Source organism: Sebastes fasciatus, chromosome 24 (genome assembly GCF_043250625.1).
Source record: "Sebastes fasciatus isolate fSebFas1 chromosome 24, fSebFas1.pri, whole genome shotgun sequence".
In the NCBI taxonomy this organism is placed as follows: Eukaryota; Metazoa; Chordata; class Actinopteri; order Perciformes; family Sebastidae; genus Sebastes; species Sebastes fasciatus.
Genome location: NC_133818.1, coordinates 17,086,455 through 17,096,337, shown reverse-complemented (window position 1 = coordinate 17,096,337; position 9,883 = coordinate 17,086,455). Strand labels below are relative to the sequence as shown.

Here is a 9,883-nt window from a genome sequence, read left to right as displayed (position 1 = left end):
AAGGTCAAAGTGACTTGTTAAAGTGGATATTTGAGCAAGGATTGAAGCAGAACGGTGAGTGAAATCTCATGATCCTCCATCTTAAAAGTGCCCTGTGGAGGATTTGACGAGCAGCGCCGCCTATAAGAGCCGTGTTTTTCTTAGCGAGACCACAAAAACTCCAAGAAATGCTCCTGCTTTGCATCACTGCTGGGCGTGGTCACACAAGTGCAACAGAGGTGACATTTAAAAAAAAAAAAAAAAAAGGTGCAACGCCGCCTCCAATTCACGCTGCTTCCCTCTCCTGTCAAATCAGAGGAGCGTCACCCTCTGCTGGGAGAGTCTGAAATCAAGCAGATTAAAGAAGCAGAGGGTTTGTACCTGCCAAAAAGCTCCCTGCATGCTGGATTTGCCCGTGACGCTAAGAGTTTGGGGACGCTCCGCTTCCTCGTTAATTTGTGCGTGCTAGAGAGGAGGTATTTTAAGTGCATGCTGAGAAAACTTCAACAATGGCGGGGAGATTTCTTCACACACTTCCCAAAACTTCTCGTTGGGATTAAGGTGCTGTCAGCGTACAGTATCATGGGAGTCTCTGCAAACGGAGAGATTAGGGGAGAAATATTACCTGAAGGCTTACTGCGCTATCTTTTCACGTGGCGTGTGACTCCCCAGCGGCGTTCAATACACTCGTGTGTGGTCCGACGCTTTTGTTTGTCTCACTTCCTGTGTGTATCACCTGTCTATACCACGTGAGAGACTTTTTCTTCTCTTTCGCAGGCCAATATCGCTCCCTTCTGCATCGCTTCATCCAAATGAGACGGAGTGTTTGATGTGCAGACTTCCTTTGAGCCCCCGTGGGAGACGGAGTTGAAGTTTGTTCCCCTTGTTAACAGAGGCCCTCGCAGCCAGGATCCAACAGGCGGCCCGCTGCTTCACTCCCTCCCCTCTCGTGGGAGGGAAGACGTCTGAGAAAACGTTATCTGCTGACTTCAAATGAGCGCTGAAGAGGGGGCAGCTTTGTTAAGGAACACTGTGGCTGCTCCATGCTATTCAGAATTGTTTTAATTCCTCCCTTTGAGCGGGGCTCCTCAGTCTCTCTGGTTTTTATCATTAAAGCACTGTTTCGAGGAAGGGGAGGCCAGATTTAGATGCAACAGTTAAAAACGGGAGTAATGGAGGTTTAGGAACGACCTTGATGAAAATAGCACCCTGACCTCCGGAAAAATGAGCCCTCCCGACTTCAACGGAGATGAAAATTAAAAGCTATTAAAGTTGTGTCTTTGTGGAGAAAGTCCTTTTATCTAACCCGTTACACTGCAGAGGATTAGAATGAAATGTTCACCCAGTATCAGTATCTACAACTGTATCTTTTCTTCCCATGGTGGTGACATTACATCAGAGTGAATTACATTTGATGTTTTGTTTCCTGCTCCTACTTGTCATTTTATATTTATTCAATCTCTCACTCGTAGCAGTAGACATGAAGAACATTTAACTAGTTATAAAACTGTTTCAATTTAATATTGATGCCTCTATATGACCTACATAAGTAGGGTAGGACTCCAACAGGGCCTCTCTCGCTGCTCCGCCTCGCTGCTCCGCCTCGCTGCTCCGCCTCGCTGCTCCGCCTCGCTGGGAGCCAACACCGACACCACGCTGCTGGAGGCCCAGGCCGTATTGCTGGGGCTGCTGGAGAGAAGGGAGGCACAGGAGAACCAGGACAAGGCGGGGCAGACTGTCAGACCCTGCTGCAGTAAAATGAGAGGTTTTCTAAAGGGAGTCTGGTGCTTGCCTACCGTTTTTATCCACAGGGGCCGCCAAAATCAACAGGGGGCGGCTGTAGCTCAGTGGGTTGAACTTTAACCACAACGTTGGCGGTTCGATCCCCGTTTCCTAGGGCTGACACATAGAGACAGACAACCATTCACGCTCACATTCACACCGACGGGCAATTAAGAGTCAGCAATTAACCTAACCTGCATGTCTTTGGACTGTGGGGGAAACCTGAGTAAACCGGGTAAAAAAAAAGAAAAGTAAAATCATTACCTTTGAGAGGAGCTAAAAACTACTAGTGTGATCCTTTCGCACACCCACATATGAAGCCGGAGTGAAAAAGGATTAAACAATGAACGTCGACGTCTCGCTCTCTTCTACCAGGACATGTTTATTTACAGCGGCAAATGACAGGAGTCACAAGTGTTCCACAGGTACGTACAGAGAGACATCAATAGTTCCCACCTCCTGCACAAAGCACACTCAGCAGGGACAGTCCAAGGGACACGGGGGAGCATGGGGACAGAGAGGACACATACTGTACACTGAGCTCAAACACACCTGTTTTACCCCCTACAGAAGAAAGGAGACAGAGGGGACGAGAGGAGGGGATAAGAAGGGAACTGGGGTGGGGGGGTATTTAGACTCATATTCAAATACAAAAGAACATGTACAAATCGTATAGCCTCCAGGCACTGTGCTCCCATATTTACAGTCATCGTAACAGGCAGCGGAACCACTCCATGGCAGGACCATCCATTTGACATATGCAGGTACAAGGGCTCGCCGGGAAAAAACAAAGCCAGCGCTATGAGGTCTGAGATAAAAACCAATGAGAGGGAATAGTGGCGAGGGGGCGGCGGCGGCTCGCAGTGCTGCAGCCTGGGAGAATTAATCACTGTCGAGAACTACATAATCAGGTTTTACCTATCAGAGCGCACTCCGAACAACTCAAAGAGGAACATTCATACTTGGCACGTGGTCATGGTAACTTATGACTTGGAGCTAAAAAAAAAAAAAAAGAAGTGCACTCAATAATACACTTCAATCTAATATAAATAGATAATAAAATGAACAAATAAATTATATATAAAAAAATAAAAATAAAAGCCAGATATTGACTCGTTAATTTGAAATTGGGAGACTCTTATTGTGAAAAATCTAAATGGGCAAACACACATTAAAACGTACACAAACTTGACTTACAGTACGTGCGGATACATTCAACAGACATACATGCAACCTGATTCATGTAGACACTCACTCATGCATGTATGCACACACGCACACACACACACAAAAACGCACACACACACACACACACACGGCATTAAAACCAGATTTCTGCACTTTTCTACTCCAGAGTTTACAGCATCAACCTGACATCTTGGTCGCACTAGGTAGTTATACTTGTCTCGTCTCTGTCCAGTGTTGTCGACTACAATCCTACAATCCTAACACTACATTTCCCAGAATTCACAGCACCACAATATTATTCTTCTGACACATTCAGTGGCGGAAAAAGCAGCGCGATCAAAAATTCATTTTGAAGGTCTGCACTGCTGCAGCGGCATTGGGCCACAAAGTGGGGAGGAAAAAAAAAAATGAAAAAAGAAGAGAGAAGGCACACTAATGCCGTAATTGCTGTCTCCATTGAAATACCGTGAAATAGCCTTAGGGCATGGATTTTCTTGAGGGGAAAGCAAATGACTAGAAAAAGCAATATTACACCATCACTGAACTTTGGACCAAAACAAAAAACAGCTTTTCATCTGAGGAGCGTTCACAAAAAAAGCCAAGCCTGTTGCATTTTGAAAAAAGACACATCCTTTAGGGTATATTTACATAAAAGCTCTGTAAAATATTCTTTTTTTTTCACCTATGTACAACACATGACAACATCGGAGAGAATAGAGACCGGGAAACAAAAGTTAAAAAAAAAAAAAAAAAGATGCATCTGAGGCAGGAATGAATAAAGAAATTAAAAAAAAATTAGTTCTCGTACCTTTTACTCGTTTGTTCCCATGCCTTGAGTCCTACTATTCAACAATTACAGGGCTTTTGAGCATAATTTTTTCATTACCAACAGATGAATAAAACATACATTGTTAGAGAATCAACAATATTCAGTGTCAATATAAAAGGCTTTTGCTCACAATGACATTTTTTTTTGTTTTCCTGCAACACAAATAGCCCTTCAGAAAGCATTTAATCATCAAATATCAACTCCAAATTCCTCTTAATTATAATAATAATAATAATAATTAATCACCAAGATACCATTTTTCATCCTTGACTTGTTCCCGCCTCTCATGAGACCCTGTCGTCGCATTTTCCTGAAGCAATGAAATCTCAGCTAGCTCAGTTAGCCCGATTAGCTCGGCTATTAAAGGAATAAAAAGGTCGCTGTAGTGTGTTGACACTCAGGCATGGAAACAGGCGATTGGGTTTAAATAATTGTGAGGGTCGGCCCATGCATTCGCAAGTCATAGTGGGTGCTGATGGCATCACTGTTTAACTACATGAATCGTTGGTTGGAAAACAAATTATGGACAGAAAAAAGTGGGACAAAAAACAAAATACAATCATTGATCAACAAGCCCATGATACATTTATCACTCAGGGTGTCTAAAAGGTTGACCCTTTCTCTCTATTTTCTCCCTAGTATTTGTATTTACACATGCCTGTCACTGGGGCATTGTTATAAACAGATATTTCACTCCACTATTTTCCAGTGTTGCCTGGGTTTTGGTCTCGTGATCCGAATGTTCTTTTGGCGGCGACCCCCCCCTTTTTACGCTTTGCTGACGTCGGACTTTGTGTGGATGCTGTTGTCACTGTGCACTTTGATTTCAATCGTATCCGGCTTGAGAGACTCTTTTCCATTTTCTTCCTTCAGCGGTAGCTTCCTGCGGTCGAAAAAAAAAGAAGAGAGAGAGAAAACACAGGAAGTGATTTGACACCGTGCCGGGTGATTAAAGGAAATTAAAAGCACACATAGAATTAATGTGAACAGGCACAGACTCGTGAAGTGACCACCTAGAGGATGTTTTTGTATGAAGCAGGCACATACAATAAACGCTAGCTGAATTAGAGCTGAATTACTACCATGAGAGTGTGTGGGCTTAATGGTCTTCTCCACACAATGTGTACCTCCTGCTTTAGAGCCCACCAGTAATCACCTTTTAGACCTTTATGGTGCATGAATGAGTTGCCCCCATTGGGATTAATAAAGCTGAATTTAATTGAAGTGAAAAGGCAGCAGGGATATTAAATAGAAAAGCCTCTAGAAACAGATTATTCATATTAATGCTTCGCTTGGACCTGGATGGTTGGACACCACGTCGATACGTAGACATTTGTTGGCTGTGCATGTCTAGTCATGACCAAACATGACTTGGCAGCCGTTTTGCTGGAGTCTCTGGGGAAAGACAGATCGGGGGGGGGAAGATTATGGTCTTGGTTAAATGCTGAAAAAGTCTAACTTTAAATGGCATTGTTTTTTGCTTCTTGTTCAAGCTTTCCAGTGGTGTTCCTTATGTATTCAAATCCCAATATTCAACATTTTGTTCAGAGTACGTATGTCTTAGCGCCAAAATGCTATTCTCCCACGTGATCTGACGTAGCTTTCTGCATGATGACGCTGCTACAAATACATACTGTACATATATCTATAGGCGGTCGGTCAAGAAGCAGACAGGTGTACCGGTACGGAAGCTGGCAGGCTGAAAGTCACGCAATAACACAAACAAACTAACCGATGGATGCAGCGGTAGACCAGCAACTCCTGTGTTCCACGAGGTCAAATGACTGTTTTTGTGAATGGAGTCTGGTGGCTTTGAAGAGAGTGATATAACTGCTTCAGTTCCCCATCGGAGAGGCCAGTCTAACGGCGAGGTAAAGCGGTCAAAGTATTCTAAATAATCTGTATTTATATAGCACCTTTCGAAACACAGTTACAAAGTGCTTTACAATAACAATAGAATACATTTAAAACACAAGGCTAACGATATGTACTAAAAGTCAATGACCATTCACAGAAACAGTCATTTTACCTCGCAGAACGTGGGAGTATACATACAACTCCAAACTTCAGTTATTTCCAAACTTAGCAAAGCTAACGTTGACTCAGCTAGTGCTAGAGTTCACATTATTCATAACCTTATTGATTACGTTGGTAACCTCCGTCACTGCTTTTTGTTAACGGCTGAGTGGGTGTTTCCATTTGAAAAACCCCGGAAAATAAAGTAGACGGAGTAGACCTTTAAACAAATGTCAAATCTTTTCCTAACGTTAGCAAAAGTATTTTTGCAGCCTAAATGTGAGGTGCAGGCCACCATCGATCCCAAGTTGCCCCAAGAGTCCCAGGATTACTGATCGAACTCCAGGTCTCCTTGCAGAATATAAGGGAGCTACTGTATTTAAAGTTTAAAGGGGCCTTCCACCTATTTCACGTTTAAACATCCATTTACAAGTCATGAGGAGTACTACTTAGCCTGTAAAAACTGTAGTATAATGACTTCTATGACAAAGACTGCGTTTTAAACCAGTGGCGTAGAGTTTGAAAGACAACTACCAGGCATGAAAATATGCTACTGAGCTGCATTATGGGAGATGTAGGATCCAGCGTTTTTGGAGCTTGACCGGTACTAAAAGTCAGGATATCACTGCATCTGCTTCTTCTATTTCCACTATTTCATTTGTAAATTTGTCCCTCAACTCTATGGAAGTGCAGTATTAAATCACCAACGTACGCCTTAATGGGAACAAAACGGATTTGACAAACACTTTTATTAGTATAGAAATGAAAATTTCTAAGAGGGTTTATTAGAAGTGAGCTGCACTATGGATCTAAAATATCAGATTTGATTTGATTATTACCAGAGAATCTCACCATTTGATCAGTCCTGGTTGCTCACTGTTCTCTCAGCTAATTGTTGTTTCCTTTTCAGTGCCGCGCTCTCATTTCTCTGCCTGCGCCGACCTGAATTACATCCCCTCAGAGCTGGCACATCTCCCATTTGCATTTGATTCATTTCAAGGAGAAATATACATTGATGTGTTATTAAGCACGAGTCATTTGATTGGCTCAGGCTTGTTCCTCTCATCTGGTGTGGAGTAATGCAGCAGGAGGACATCACAGCTTCATCTTTATGATAATGTGGCCACGAGATGAAAATCTAACCAGGATGTGTTCCCAGTGAGATGATGTATGAGAGCTTTTATCTGCATTCAGCACAAAAAACTACTTTATCCTTATGCTGTTAATACGGAGACTGAATAGAATAATACAGTGACATACAGTGCAATTTATAATACAGCTTGCTTTGTTTTAATGACCCCCATTTATATTTAAATTTGACTTACACTTATACTGTGTTTGGACATTTAAAAAGGCCAGTGGATATTTTTAAAAAGCTGTACAAATTAAAGCTGTGTAATGGCAAGAATCTGACATATACGATACGTATCACGATACAGGGGTTACGATTCAATATATCCCGATGCATTGCGATACTGTAACCAAGGCGATATATTGCGATTTTTTAAATCAAATTTTAAGAAAACTGTCATAAATAGCACACCACCATATACATAAAATCGGAGTAAAAAAGTTATTTGCATGTTGACTATTAAATAAAAATCTACAGTGTTTTTGAGAATCGTTACAGTATCACAAATTATATCGCGATATTTGATATTTTCTCACATCCCTAATATAAATCCTGCTTGTTTGCATGCTTTATCCCATCGCAAAGAGTCCATTTTATTTGCTGTAGCCATTAAAATACTAAAGCCTAACCAAAAAAAAACACTTGGCAAACCAACAGGGACACACATGAACCGTGCACGGACCCGCGTGGAACCAACAGTTGTCTATATTTTGTCGTTTCATTTTGGAAATAAAGCCCTGTGCTGAATTTCCAGCAAAGGAGGTCTCAAGGCAATTTGTCCCTCAGCAGAAGCTTGCTCCTACGCCTACACAACAAAAGACACACACAACAATGAACACAGAAAGTGCAATATATGAGGAAAATATTGAGTTGCAGACCCCTTTTTGCACATCAAAGCATCAAAATCCTTACTTGTACGGCGCATCTTTTGGGATTGGTATAGATTTAATAAGGGGATCAATAAGGAACTGGGGCTTTTACCTGGATTCACTTCATCACTCTCACCCTCATATTCAGCATGTGTTTTACAGATTTGGAACAAGGGATTGGTTAACAAGCAGGGAAAGCAGATGTAGTCTTAAGATGATCTCTATCAGGCTACCAGCAGGCCAGTATTAGCACACTTTAGCTTCTCATTTCCTGAGTTCACATTGTTCTGCTTCATATTTTGTCATATTTCCAACTCCTGTTAAGCATTCAGGACTTGTTCATCACCTTGCGCAAGAAGCATAAACCATCCACCCATCGACGCCGTTTGACTCGAGGTTCTGCTCTATCCCCTCTCGTAGCCATAAAACTGAAAATAATTTGCATTTTCAAAGTTTCGGGTGCTCTGACTGAGAACAAACTCCAAATATTTAACTGGGTAGCTGAATATATGAGAGCAAATGTCTTTGGATGATTCATATATTGGGTTAAAACTTCCCTCATTTCGGGTTTCACTCTAGAAATTAAATTTTATTGACCTTTGATCAAATATTAGATAAGAATCAGTTGCACATAACTCAGCGGTTTTCAAAGTGAGTGGAGTACCCCCTTAGTGGAGCCGATCCCAGGTGACATTAAGTGAAGGCGGGGTACACCCTGGACAGGTCACCAGACTATCACAGGGCTGACACATAGAGACAGACAACCATTCACGCTCACATTCACACCTACGGGCAATTTAGAGTCAACAATTAACCTGCATGTCTTTGGACTGTGGGAGGAAACCGGAGCACCCGGAGAAAACCCACGCTAACACGGGGAGAACATGCAAACTCCACACAGAAGGGACCCAAGCCAGTTTTGAACCTGCAACCCTCTCGCTTTGAGGCGACAGTGCTAACCACTGCAACGCCATGCAGCTGTTGGTATTTAGCCTTTCAAAAACATTTTCACTGCCGTCAAAAACTCTTTACTCTTCCGCACCCATCCGTATTAACGGGACGGTCTAGCAGCGAACTAACAGCACCATAAATTAAATTTATATAACCACAATAATCCAATAGATCCAACAAATTAAGAAGGCGTTTAGAAACATTAGATCCCAGTCACGTCCATAAAAAAAGTGGCTTGATAAAGTTTAAGTAGAAGTATGTGAAAATGTTTCTTCCTCCAAAGGAGGGAATAACAGAAAAAGTTTGAGAACCACTGACATAACTGATGTGATGGAGCTTCATTCTTTTAATAAAGCATTTATATCTCAATTATTTCTCTATTTAAAGACCTAAGTTCATCCAATGATTTCACGATATTGGTTTTTTTATTACATAAAAGTGAATAGTCAGTTTTAAAAGGCACAAAATCAACCCTAAATAGTCATACTAGATGGTTAGCAACCTCAAGGGAGTTTTTCAGTGAGATCATGAATGTCAAACAGTAGCCCTGCGTGATACTGTACCTAATAAGCCCAAATATTGCAGTTGGCCAGTGGGGGTTCCCCTTTGGTTGATTGGTGGACGTTAAAGTTCCTGCACAGTGGAGCCAATTTCATGTCCCATTAGCTCCATGCAAACCCAGATTGGACTTAGGTTTTCTCAACATATGGGAAGGCCTTGCCTGCTTGATGTTTCCTCTCTCTTGAGTGCCAAATCAAGGGAACCACAAATGCATTGACTGAACCAACATATCAATACAGATTTGTCATTAAAAAGTTGATGCACTAGGGAAGTAACTGCTGTGGCATCAATAACCGGAATACAACGCACTCTTTACTTCCGTGCCCACTATGTGATATGTCACTCTACATTTCCATTTAATCAAATGTAACACTTCATACCGACTGTTTTTTTACACTCTGGTGTGTTGACTGAAGTGTTATCCCCACAGGCAGCTGTTGAAATCACACACATCTCCCACATCTTGATAACTTATTAACTGTATCTACAATAATTGATCAAGGTTACAGAGCTATGCAGGGTGAAGGAAATTAAATCATTGAATCGTAGGGGGTACCAATTATCTTCATTATTTAT

The 9,883-nt window shown here is 41.8% G+C and overlaps 1 protein-coding gene across 4 annotated transcripts in view; it reads right to left on the bottom strand.

Moving 5' to 3' along the window:
• Positions 1–2,123: 2,123 nt before the first annotated feature.
• The window catches only part of ncam2 (neural cell adhesion molecule 2), a 349,407-nt gene continuing 341,647 nt past the window's right edge, over positions 2,124–9,883 (bottom strand). For 3 of the 4 annotated variants that reach the window (XM_074627437.1, XM_074627434.1, XM_074627436.1), the window contains one exon: positions 2,124–4,661. In XM_074627437.1, the coding sequence (XP_074483538.1) occupies positions 4,605–4,661 (57 nt within the window). In that variant the 3' untranslated portion in view covers positions 2,124–4,604. Of the gene's footprint in view, positions 4,662–4,694; positions 5,174–9,883 lie in introns of those variants that run through there. The other variant, XM_074627435.1, reaches the window with a different exon arrangement.